Genomic DNA, 13,525 nt, shown 5'->3' with positions numbered 1-13,525 from the left:
AGACTATGCTGGGCTTTTCATCCCTAGTTCTAATTTTTTCCTCTTTACTTGACTTCTCTTCTGGATTTTCTTTTTTTCCTTTTCTCTTAGTTTTCCAGTTCGTTTCTTATTGTTCCTTTCTCTTTTGTTCACTTTCCCCTCTTTTTTTTTTTTTTTTTTGTAACTTTTTTTAAAATTTTTGTTTTTACTCTTGCTTTGTCCTGTTTCTCCTCCTTGTTCTTGCTCATTTTCTCACTCGTTGATATTTCCCTCACTCTAGGGATGAACACAAGAGTAAAGGTACCCAACATTGTTGATGGTTACATTTCTAAGAATCTTTCTGCATCATGCCTTGCAGATGGGTATGGCAAACGACAGAAAAAAAGTTCAAAATATTCACCATTAAAACTAGTTATCTCTAGATTATTTTAAGAAGTTCTATGGTAAAACAACTAATTATTATTACTTTTATCAAGATTCCTCCATTAGATCGAGCAAAGGAGCAGTTTTCTGGTATGTGATCTTGACAATAATGATCTGCCATTGTGTGCCTTCTCCTAGCAAAATGGCGGCTCCTACTCTGTTCAAGAGAAGTTGATGCCTAGAAATTGGTAAAGAGGTGGTCTTCTGGTTTCATTTAAAGATCAGAAATTGAGGATGTTGATTTCTCTTGTAAGCAGCTAGACTTCAGAGATTCACTGATTTGTTTATATCTATGTGTTGTATCCACGTAAGTGGCGCACGTGATTCTCTGCCCGATACCTGCGTTTGCAGCATCACTACACTCCTCTCTCCCAGAGTGTTTCATCCCGCAGTGCAAGATAAAGATGGAGACCTCACAAGCACAATACCTGCTAGTGCGGAAGTAAATGTTGGAAACTAACAATAGGAAATGTACAGGCAAGTTTACCATTGCAGGAATATAGAGCACTTTAAACATTTTTCACTAATTGACATAAGGTAAACACTTTGATAGAATTCAGAAACCTAGTAAAGTGAAACCACTTTGTAAACTGAAATTGTGCCCGGATTGCCTCTTAAACTGAGCATTAGTGTCGGCTGTCTAAGGCCAGACAGGGTGACCTATAATTGTAAATAGAATGATATCTGAAACTAGTATTTCAAACCAGTTCTAATCCATAGACAATAGAATGCCACTCTTGCTGGATTACTTTGCCGACGATTAAAGGAGTTCACAAGAAACAGTTGGGTTTTGGGGCGAGATCCTACCTGTGGCGGCAGCCTCCGGTACCAAGGGGATTAGGAACGAGGATTAAAACCCTGCGTCTTTGTTTTAAGCGTCTCATCTTGAATCCCAAGTAGGCTTCTCTGGTTTGAGAGGTGTTAAGTGAGTGAGCGGCTGCTGCTCTGAGCCGTTTACAAATCTGTCACTGAGACCATATTATGTGATTAGCATTCTTTGTTGTCATCTCCAGTAACCTCACTGTGGTACTCCCTCTACAGCCACAATCTCTGTTCCCAAGCCTAATGCACATATCAAAATATATACACGGTGATCTCCTGAAAACGCTTTGAAAATTTTTGTTTTGTTATTGGAAGCGTTTACTCCTGTTTGACAAACATCTGGTTTTTGAGACCCATCTCCACACTAGCAGCCACCTTGAGGCAATTGAACAGTGTGGATCCCTAGAGTTGTATGCTATTTGGAGAGTCACAAAACTTTGATTACAACCCGAGTAGTTTTAATTCTTATACTGTTGTGTATCCTTAACCTGTGTCCTCAGCCTGGGTTTTTCAAAACCGGTCACTATTGACACACTGCGTGAAACCTTCCCCATGCTGGACATGGTTGACCACAACAGAAGACCTAAAATTCTGGTGAGTATTTCTTAGAGATGATGGATCGCCTTTTAAACTGTTTACTTTTTGCAGAAATGCATGCCAAATTGTGTTCTTTCTCTCTCTCTCTCCTCTTCTTGCTTAAGAACGCAGATACTAGTCCTGGGACAGCTAGATCATCAGAATAAATGACACATGTTTTGTTCAGAAAAGATTTACATTTTAGATCCTCCGACAACTTTGGTGCTCTCAATTTATTGTATGCTATTTTTAATGTATGCTATTTTTAATGTATGCTATTTAATTCACAATCCTTTTGTCCTGGCTACATGTTTTCTGGCTACCTTTTATTGCTTGTTAAAATATTGGTGACCTCTCTTCCTATAATGTGTGCCAGAGCACAGGACTGATATTGACACAGGTTTTATTTAAAAAAAAATAAAAAAAAAAAAATAGATGGGCTCCTGATGGTTGTATGTCCCACCCCGCATTATACTGGGAGTTATTGAATAGCAGGCGTAATATCTTGAGTGACCACATTGCAAAAGGATTTTCACCTCTGCACTGTTAACAACTACATCGTTCCTGCTATTTTTTTTTAGTGTTTGTTTTATGTGGCTTTTAATTGATTTTAAGTGTAAATTATATTCCTATTTTTTTTTTTTTTAAGTATGTACGTGCTGATTATTTTTATTTTCCTAATACTGTCTGCTTTATGTACCTGTGTGTACAGCAACTGGAGTTGATTCCATTCAAATCATTAGGTCTGGCTTGATAGCGTTTGTGTCTGTATTACCTATTGTCAAATTATATGAAGAATGGGCTGTGGCTCTGCCAGAGGAGTATTCCCTGTTATCTCATTTTGTTGGCTGTATGGTGTATCATTCAGCCCCCTATGGAATGCTTGGATTCCTATATACGAGGAACTATTTTACATCTGAAAAGTTCTGTGACTTCGCACACTTTATTACATTGTATACAGAAAGTATATGTTTTTTTTTTTCTCTGCTGCTGGCATTTTAACAAGTTTTGAAAGGGCTCAAAATGCAATCCATGCTTGGTGAAGGCTTTTTTACCAAGAAAGTTATTAGGTCGAACCTACCAGACCGCAGACCAGCAGGTTGCCGAAGACCAATTGTGGGCTTATCCAGGGTTTACAGCAGGTTATAGCCCGCTCACTACTTAAAAATGGATGGCTTTATTGTCACTTATCTGTTTGCTTCATATTCAGTGGATTCTTTGTCCCGCTTTGTCCATCTTGTGTTTTTCCATCCCCTGGAGCACAGCCTCCTTACTTCTGCTCTATCACTACTCACTTTTAGAAACTTATTTTTTCTTTTTGCTTAGCTGGTAAACATGTGCACTCTCATTTAGGGTCTATTTCCCTCATGTGCTTCTCTTCCACCTGCTCTCCGTGTTGCACTTGCCCGTGTGCTTCTCCCTTTGATGCATGTGGTTCTCGCCTTCATTTGCATCACCCTCTGCCATCCTGGTTGCCATCCTCCATATGCTTCTCTTCCCTTATGCCCCAGATACATCGAACCACTCCTCCGTTGCCCACTCCTACCCCGTTTGCCCATGCCTATTGTCCTTTTTATGTTTTTTAGAGGTCCAGGCAGCAAATTGCTGCAGGCCCTTCCACTTTACTTCATAGTTTTTTATAAATTGCTGATCAAACCCGGATGTATACGGCATGATACATTTGAACACCTACATTTTGGTTTGTGTTTCTCTTTTGTTCAAGCTGTATACCATGGTTTGGTTGTGACCCCTCTTACCAGGCTGTAGAGAGACTAACGGTTGATGTAGGCATTTTATAGCCAATGGGCAAAGCCAGTGTGTCATGGGCTCTAGTGGAAGGAAGGAAGCAAGTAAGGAATTGGGCCCCTGGCTGTTGTTTGCTTTATCCAATACAGCAATAAGGATTCATGGGGCCTCTTCAGGCCTATGAGCCCCAGTGTCACTGCACCTGCTGCACCAATTGAAGCTGTGCCCCATGCCCACAGCCCTTGTTTCCTCCTGTGTGTGTTGTTTGTGTATGGTTTTCCATGGAGAACACAATGAATGCTGCACAAAGAGGTAGTTCCCATTCGGGTTGTCCTTGTTCTAACTTGTGAACTGGTCAAGCTCCATGCTGCTAGCTTTGAAGCTTTGCCTAGAGGCCCTTCGCTCTGGGTAGGCCAAGTAATGTACGTCCACATAGTGTCAGATTAGTACATCTGCACTGCAACACCTGAGCATTTGTACGTAGCTGTGGTGGTATCTGTTTAGCAGTCGACCCACTGGCCGAGAGTACCTTGCCAGCCTTTCCATGGAAAGGCTGGCATAGTCCACAAATTGACTATTTTAGCGCCTGTCGCTGGACCCTGAACTTGCACTTGATCTGTGAAAATACAGTCTTCCACAGCCTATAAACCAATGGTGGATATTCTTCCAAGGGCTGTGTAAGAGTAGTTTGTATTTTATCTGGGTCGTGGTAGTCCTAACATAATCTGGCTTCTGATCGTGGAAGAGAAAGTTGTTGTGAGCGTTTGCAAGTATCCTTTTAGTAAGGTCCTAATGTGAGGAAAGTGGAAACCAGTAGCAACCCTGCTTGCGGTTTTAGTCATTCATTGAACCCTTTAAACTCAAGATTCTATTTTGATTGAGCAGATGAAGGCAGGATTACTAAAAAGAGTGACCACAGTGGAAAATAAGCCTTGTTTGGTGATTGGTTGTTCTAAGCTGCTTTCACTTGTGCACACTGGAGACCGTTTTAAGGGATTTTATAATTGGAATGGATTACCATTTATCTAGGTTTAGCTGTCGACCAGATGTCTTCTTCTTGTTCCACTAATTGGTCATTAAAAATGTTTGCTAAACCCGTTATATTTAAATTGCAAGAAGAGCCATTTGTCATCTTTAACATCGCATAACTGGTTGTTCTTTTTATGCTACATCAAATAATCTACCTCTTTGCTGTCTACAACCCAGACACACTTTATAGAAAATAAATTATATCTTTTAATTATTGATGATATTTTTGTGGTGTCTGAGGGGTCACGTTGTTGTATGTGAGCCTGAGATGTCCGATGAGGTGTTCATTTGAAGTTAAGTCCTCGGAGGATGTGCCATGAATAAAGGTATTGTCAGGAATGTATAAACCCTGAGGGAGTTCTTGGGTAGTCCAACCTCCTTCAAGTTTAACACTGTGCTCTGAATAGGAAACCACAGATCACACGTAACTCCCAAGGAGAAAGTCGAAGGGTACAAGAGAGAAGGAGTAAAATATACAACGACTCGCTCCAAGATTGACTCCCTTTTTCAGTAGGAAGTACTTGGATGGAAATGGGATTGGCTGCCTCTTCAATTGTAGTCTCTTAATAATGGGCATGCAGGGTCTGCAAAAACAACAGTGCATAGAGCACTTACTGATCATATGCGATTGCTGACAAATGTTATTCACTATTGTCCATAGTTATACACAATATTTCTCATTTATGCGGCCGGTCATGGGATGCCTAATGCCGAAGATTGGATTGCGGGGTCCACAACAAACCAAGGAGGAGCTATACTCTGACACTAGACAGGGAAGGAGAACTCTAAATGGCCTTGTAATAGTAAAAGAATAGGAGAACAAACTACTGAATTACAAAAGGAGACTAATTGCTATTAAAATACCGATGGCCCTAAAACAGCAGAAGTGCCGGATGGGTGCTGCTTGTGTATGAACTTAAATGAGCAGCTGAGAACCCTCCAACTCTCAATGTTTCAGGCATCTGGCTGCTTAAATCGGCGTCCTAAATGCAGTGCAGCTTTTTGTGCCCAAGACATCACTTCCACTAACCTGGAAATGATGTGGGATGACATGGGATGTAGATGTGTAGGTTACTTTTACCACAGATCTTGCCTGGATTGTGTGTCCTGTGTGCTGGGGTGGGGACTGCGTCCCCCAGCGCCGCCTGCGGTGAGGAGAAGAAAGGTGAAGCAAGAGATAGTGCCATAGTGATAAAAGCGCGCCTCGCAGCCCACAGCGTGAGTTACTTTTACTGCAGTTCTTGCCTGGATTCTGTGACCTGTGTACTGGGGTGAACTACGTCCCCCCAGCGACTACCACAGTAAGAAGAGGAAAGGCAGGGAAAGAGACAGCCATAGCGCACCTGCCATCCCGCAGCGCGAGACGCGCTGTGGTTTGAGACCGGGCCTGTCTTCGGGCCACCTTATTTGACTCCTGGATTGACATTTTCCTATGCGTTGGCGAGTCCTTCTTAAATTTTGAAACTCCTATTTTGGGGCTATGGGAAAGCGTAAAATGGCATCCGGAAAGGAGGCTGGCTTTTCTAAACACCATATTGGACATCTTCTTGGTTCGGGCTGTCAACGTGGCCCCAAAAAAGATACAGCTGGCAGAAAGACTGTTATATCTCGAGTTGGTAGGAAAATCTCAGGTTTGTTGCTTTACAAACAAAAATGCGACCATACGATGCCACAGCATTACCCCTTGGAAGTGCTTCTACCGTAACGACCATTAAGGAGCCAAACTTACTACCATGGGTCCAGAGGAGGGGGGCTCAAGTTCAGGCTCAACGACTGTTGCACCTGATACCCTAGTGAATAGTGGTATATTTGAGCCTACGGCAAAAAAGCCATTCCCCATAACCGTATACCCTAAAATCCAGGGCCTTCAATTCACCCGATCTGACTCCAGAACCGTCACTCAACAGGTCACATTAACTACTCGGAGCCTAGACGTGAATACGAGGGAGTCCAATGGATAGTCGATGGGCCGACTGAATATAGTTCTCGGTGGCTGCCGCTGAGCTTTTGCAGGTGTTTAGTTTTCTTTTCCCTGGAAGTTGCCTCAATTTAATCCCAAACAATGGAGTCCTCTGCAGTCTTTTCTGGTTCCACTATTTACCAAGTGCAGATCATCAACAGCAGATGGTTCTGCAATCTCTTGCTGTGCCTTGTCTGCCATGATCTGAGTTGAATAACTGCAACGTCTCCCAAACACAACTGCACAGGTCTGCTTTGGCCATAATAGCGGATCTGTATCCTTTTGCCAAGGGTTTAGCACATTTATGTGTGGTGATGGGCACTTGTAATTGGATCATTTTATGAGAGGAAAGCTAACGGATCTGCATGAACTTGCATTGCCAATCTCAAATCAGGCTATTATTTTTTATTTCGTGAAAGTCTCTTGTAGATTCAATGTGTGAGCCAAACATTTCTAGCAAAGCCAATATGGCCGCTTTAACTAGCCAAGCAATTACATTTACCAATGATTGTTGGCACCGGCATGCAAGTTCATTCATCAAGATGCACACAAAGAGTCTGCCATTCCAAGACCTCCACGTGTCACTATACATTTGTATGCACATGTTACACGCATGTATGTGCGTGCATTTTGAAGGGTATGACAGCCTTTTTTAATTTACTGTTCTAACATTGCGGATGGCGATGTTAGAACTGTAAATTATAAAGTAAAATAAAGAGATTAAAAGTGCATGGGGAGAGCAAAAAAGGATGTGGGCGGTCTTGCAACACTTGGCAGTTGCTTGGCCCATGGGCAGGGTTAAGAGGTGCGGGGGGGACGACAAAAAAACTATTAAAAACAAATAAACCACACCCTGCCAGATTGGGAGCAAGACAGGGAGTGGGGTGGGAAGCACCTGAGAGCTGAGGCGAAGCAGCTGAGAACTGAGGAGCAGTTTTTAATAAAAAGCATGCAGGGGGTATGATAAGGGAGAAAGCAAGGAAAAGCTTGGGGTCCCTGAAATGCTCATGGGTAGGAAAAAAAATAGAATAGGGAGAAAAGTCATCAAATCAAGAGCAGACACTGAGATTGACAGCAAAGCCATCCACTCACGGGGGGACTGACCGAAACCAAATCCCACTTTAATTTTATGATATGTTTTGGAAATGGTATGTCTGCCAACAGTTCAAATTATTGGAAAGTTTCTGCACATTCATCAAGCACCGCTAAAGTTAATAAGAAAACAAAAATGTTTTTTCAATGGAAAGTTAAACCTGGCCATGACTACAGATGTGCTGTCGCTGCCTGTGTAATGCATCTAATTTCAATCAAATGCACTTTCAATGTAAAGTGGAATTCAACCATAACTACAAAGTGGTGACAGCCACTATATAATTAAAATATATATATTAATTATATAGTGGCTGTGAACCTTGCTTCGTCTTTTTCCTTCCAGAAAACATTTGAAAAAGTGAGGTATAGAAAGTATGGCAAAATGATGCAGAAGAAACTCTCATAAGCAGACAAAAAGCCATATTTAGAGTTTGGCAGCCGGGTCACTCTGTTCCAACTGTGACTGGTATGCTGTCTGCCTTATTTAAAATCTATTATATCTCATGGCACGTGTAATAAGGTGCACAGGATGTCTTTCACGTTTGTGGTGGAGAACTTGTCCACCAAACTCTAAATCTAACCCTATGTCTAGAAGACCGCAGAGTGTGAATTATTCTGTTTTCTGGGGAAATGTTTGCATAAGAGTGGTATGCTACTAGACTGAAAGTAGGCAGGAAAACAACCATAGTAACACGCCCTGACAGTATGACTTTGGGGGGCCAAGTGTTATTTCTCATTTTGGGATGGAAGAAAAACACCCATGTGATGTATTCGAGGTGCTGAGTGCATATGGTAATTATGTGAAAGGGTATAACTCATGAGTATGCAGAGTACTAGTGGCAGATTATGGCATGAAATCGCATCAGCATGATATTAACTTCTGAATGAAGCTCAAGAAACACAAGTAATCCACCAGGCATTGAATGTAGATGGGTTCGGTATAGGAGTGAGTGTAATTTTAACTCTGACATTATGGTAGTGCACTTCAATAAACTGCTAATTTTTTGTGTATTTTGCGCAACTCTTGACAAGTTAAAAAGGTATTTGTGGAAGATATTCCAATAAAAACATTTTTAGCATCGAATTTCGATGACTAAAAGTAGGTTTTGCTGGGTTTTTCACCCTGTAGAACTTTTATTTATTTAGGTTTTTGTGTTTTAACAGAATATAACCGAGATCATTACAAAATTTCACTAGTCAAATCATTACAATTTTATCCAAGGATATTGCCACACGGTAACCCCAGGCTGAGCACCACATTGACAATAGTAGGCTATACTACAACAAAAAGCAGATACATCACTCAGTCTTCTCCCTTTTAATATTGAAGGACCAATGATTTTCATGGCAACCTTGTTTGTTACACTTCATTTATATTCAATCTGAGGCTGAAAGGGTTCACTCATTTTGTTGCCTAGTTACCCTCTCCAATTGTGTCTCTGCCAGAAGGAATTGGCATGAGGGTGCCAATATGTCTTCGGAACGGGATGCTTTAGGTAGCAACTCTGCATGCATTTCTAACTATTCATTGCAATAAAGTAGGTCCGATATCCACATCTTGAGCGTTGACACGCCGCTGCTTCGCAATGTTGGGCTACCTGTCGTTCAACTAATAGTAGTGCCACTGCAACAAGTTGTCTTTCAATTGCGGAATTGGCTTCACCCACCCCAGCAGTGCCATCTGAGGTGAAAGGCTAGTTGGCGTGCCTGTTATCTTTGACAAGGACCCCAACAACTTCCCCCCCCAGAATGCTGTGACTCTAGGGTAGTTCCACGCTAGATGCAGGAATCCCACTTCAGCCGCCTGACCTCTTTCGCAGCTTTGGTCCTACCTAATGCTCCACCTCCACATGGCAACCGAGGTGATGTATATTCGATGCAAGTATCCTAGGCGAAAAAGGAGAGCCTACAGATTGGCAAAAAGTTACTAGTTTGGAAGCAACCGTGTTCCCACACCTCAGTTAGTGAACCTATAGGTCCTCATTCCATTTGTACCTGGGGAGTGGAGCTTAAGAAGGGTGATCAATAGAGCTTAGCCCATGGAGAGGGGAAGGATGCCTTTTGTCAGAATTTGTTCAGATTGGCGCATTGACGTGGGGCTGGCTGCTCTGAAAACTCCTTGTAATATTTGGGCGGAAACCCATCCATACCCAGGCTTTGCCAATAAGTAGCCCTTTAATTCACCTCCTTGACCTTTCCTAATGTAATGGGCTGTGCAAGTAACATTCTCGGCCACGCTATATCTGTGTCCTCTAGATAAGTGTTAATATGTGTGTCTGTTAGAACAGTGCGATGAGTAAAGGGCATCATAGTAGTTTAAACATTTCCCCAATATTTCCACACATTCATACTTGGGGCAGTCATCTGCCTCTGCTATGAATATAATGTTATTGGCTGCCCATAGCTGCTTGATATGAGCCAGTGACTTGCCTGAGCGCTCACCTAAAGAGCACACCTTTGCATACTTGCCCAAATAGTTGACTTCTCTTTCTGCCACTTCATGTGTTTCTGATATTTTAGATCTAATCAGTTCTCTAGCTTTTGTTCCTACTTTTGAGGATAGGACTGTTCCAATCTGATTGCTCTCCTCCAGGCGGGCCAGTAGGCCAAGGACTGATGTATAATACCCCATGCTGCTTACCAATACATTGTCCCTGCATCTCCTCTTTGAATGCCTCACATGTTTTTGCCATCTCGACAAACTGAACCTAAATTATTAATAAAGTAATTCACAGTTTATTTCATGATCTTCAGTTTATTTCATGATCTTCTCCCTAAATCTATCCAGCAGCACCCCCGGAGACCATATCCACAAGGATTGATTTTTCTGCGAGCCTGGAATCTTTAACTAGAGAAGAACTGGGAATGAGCTGACCGTATTTTGGCAAGAGGCTCAAACTGTCTTGTCCAGGTGCTCACATTGCTAATGACCACCATTAATTCAATCAAGACCAAGTGTTCTGTGCAGAGGAGGAATATGTACCCTCTCCTAATACGGGGTGTCTCATTCTACAAATATCTACCAAATTGTGTGTGATCTGTGAGTATTCCCCGCACAGCATCAGCCACTGATGTTGTGTGTCTGTGTCCTGCATGTGATCTGTCTAGCTATGAATTAAGCACAGCATTGGATTTGCTGTCCCATATGGAGGCATTAGGAGATAATGGAAGTGGCAAACCCCAGACGACATTGCAGGGTTGTGATTGGCTTAGGGGCGGGAGCCTGTGATTCCGGCTTCAGAGGGCGAGGCAGTGGTCCTTATTTTTCAATCTCCTCTCCCCGCCTCAACCGTGCTTCTCCGTGGCAGCCTCCACTAGTGACACTACCTTCCAGAGTAAGAGGAGAGGTGGGGGAGGCAAGAAGGCACCAGGACGGGAAGTTAGTCTGTACCGGGAACCATCCACTGAGGCGTACCCCCATAATGTCAGGAGAACTTTGGGTGGGTGACTGATACTGGAGTCTGACCACTTCTGGTTTCTGGCAGTACCACTCCACGGAGAAGGGTGCGGAAGCCCAGAAGGAGGGGTAGGGGGAGGAAGGACTCTCCCCTAACCCCTGTTCAGCCTAAGAGTACAGACCCTGAGTTAGAAGACCAGTTGCAGGATAGAACCACTGAACTGGTTGGAGAATTGTGCAGGACGGCTGCGACAAGCGCCCGGACAGGTCTAGATTCTTGGCCACCCACAGAAGTAGCATTTCAAACCTGTCTCAGGCCTGCCACTGCAGGGCCTGTGTGCGCAGTTTACTGCCACTTTGACATGGCATTTAAAACTACTTTCCTTTTATTACACATAGGTCACTCTTGAGGTAAGCCCTAGGTAGCCCTATGAGCAGGGTGCTGTGTAAGTAAATGGGAGGACATGTGCCTGTATCTGTGGCATGTCCTGGTAGTGACAAACAACCTATTTCATTTTTTAATGCTGTGAGGCCTACTCTTCTCCTAGGCTAGAATTGGGAATTCCCTTATATATTTTTAAGTGGTACTTCCTGCTCATAAAGGAGTGGCATTGCCATGTATGGTATGTTTAGAATAGTGGTGATATATCCTGCTTACTGGTGTAGTTGGATGTTACATTACTATTCCAGAAATGCCACTTCTGGAAAGTGGGCTTTTCTCTGTGCTTTTATGACTTTGTGTTTTGCAGCCCGACTCCAGTTAGGGTGACTGCTGCATTTTGTGCATACTTTCCAGACAGCCACCACACAGGAAGGGCTGGGTGTGACAGGGGATACGTCTGCATTCATCTGCACACTGATGGGCTTCCTGGGAGTGGTTGGTCACACTTTACATTTGTAATAGTTGTGTCCTGCCCTCACACAAAGAGCTGATTTAGCCCTTACTGATCGCCTGGAGCTAGAGCTGGGTTGAAAGGGATTATTACACACTTCTAACGGATCCTTTGAAGTCACCCCTTCATCAAAGCCATTTTTGAGTACAGGGTCTCTGCCCCCATGTTTTACACACTGCGTGAGACATGTAACCAGACGCTACTGGCTCTACAAACTGCACATTGCCAGAGAACTGCTGTGCTGCCAGGAAGAACTGCCATTGTTGCTGTTTGTTTTGCTGTGTTGGCCTCCTGGGCTGCAGGAGGGATTGCCGTTTTGCATTTTGCCTTATGTGCTGGCCTGCTACCTGCCTACATGATCTGTGGGCCCCAGTGCTCTCCAGGGACTGGCTGGCTTTCCCCCTCCTTGTTCTTGTGGGTGTGTCTGGGATTTATAAGGATTCAACTACCCCACCTAGAAACCGGCTGTGGGACTTGTGAGTCCGGCAATCAGAATCTTTTTAATCCACACGTTTTGAGCATTTTTTGCAGAGCAGTGCGTGTCAAGCGCTTCGCTCTGTCCTCGTAGAGATCGCCCTAAAGCTGCAAGTTGCTAGTATCCTTAGGCCCACTCATGTGAATCCAATAATTGCCGTGAATGGGGACCGCCGCAGGGCTTCTCAGTGTGGCCCACTTCAGAAGACAACCCGCAGTACAATGTGGGAGACACCTACGACAGAGCTGGCTTACCCCGCCCCCTTGTTTGGAGCTCTAAGTATTTTCCCGCTGCTGAGACCAGCCAACATTGCCCGCAGAAGATTCCCCGGACTAGGCCCTGTTGCCCCAAAATGTACTGTGGGGTTAGCTGGAGCCCGCAGAAGAGATGCCGCCATCCCTCTTTCCTTCGCGGGCGGCCCTGTTCTTGGGAAGGGGCTGAGCTTCATCGTGTGTTGGCAGCTGCATCCACGCGCTTGTGGGCAGCTGCTCCTGGCTACTTTAAACGCGGGAGACCAAGCCAGGTCTCCCCGCTGATCTCTGCAGTGTGCGTTGGCTTCATTGGGCTGTTGGTCAGTTGTGTCAATCTTTCCTTGGTTGCTGTCCGAATCGTCAGTTTACATGCACTTTTGGTTTCAAATTGCAGCTTGGCCTACTTGGCGTCAGATTTGCCCGTATTCAATGCAAAAATCGGTGTATTTTTATAGAGGGTTGTATATCTCAGTAGCATCACAGGTCCTTATATTTGTAGTGACCAGAAACTAACCCATTTATTAGGGCACAAACTATAGTGCTTTGACAACAAGGGGTTCCCTACGCAGCTTGCTTTTGAGGACTATTGGCCTGACCGCTGTGCAAGATCGTGATCCTGGCTGCACACGTGGGTAATTTGCAAGGAGGTGGCCCTTTATTTTCTTGTTCTTTTTATTTTTTGGTGGTGCACCTTAAGTTTATTTCAGGGTGGGGGAGCTTGCCCTTCACCAAGCTCTGTTGGTGGTATGAGCAGACCACCTTCCCCAGTCCACCCACGGCACGCACAATTGGCTGCCACTATGCCACACCCGTATTTTTCACAGCATTGTCCTCCCTCACATATCAAGATGTATCCCCAGGGCTTACTAACATTTGTGCTAC

General features: G+C 43.8%; 1 protein-coding gene across 1 annotated transcript in view; it reads left to right on the top strand.

The window, feature by feature from the left end:
• Positions 1-13,525, top strand: part of LOC146797681 (haloacid dehalogenase-like hydrolase domain-containing 5) — a 105,038-nt gene that overhangs the window by 40,053 nt on the left and 51,460 nt on the right. The window contains exon 4 of the mRNA XM_085624846.1: positions 1,725-1,818. Coding sequence (XP_085480972.1) covers positions 1,725-1,818 — 94 coding nt within the window. The remainder of the gene's footprint in view (positions 1-1,724; positions 1,819-13,525) is intronic.

The sequence above is a fragment of the Triturus cristatus genome, chromosome 9 (assembly GCF_964204655.1).
Source record: "Triturus cristatus chromosome 9, aTriCri1.1, whole genome shotgun sequence".
NCBI classification, from domain to species: domain Eukaryota; kingdom Metazoa; phylum Chordata; class Amphibia; order Caudata; family Salamandridae; genus Triturus; species Triturus cristatus.
Note: the sequence above shows the minus strand (reverse complement) of the source record. Positions and strands in the feature narration are given on the sequence as shown.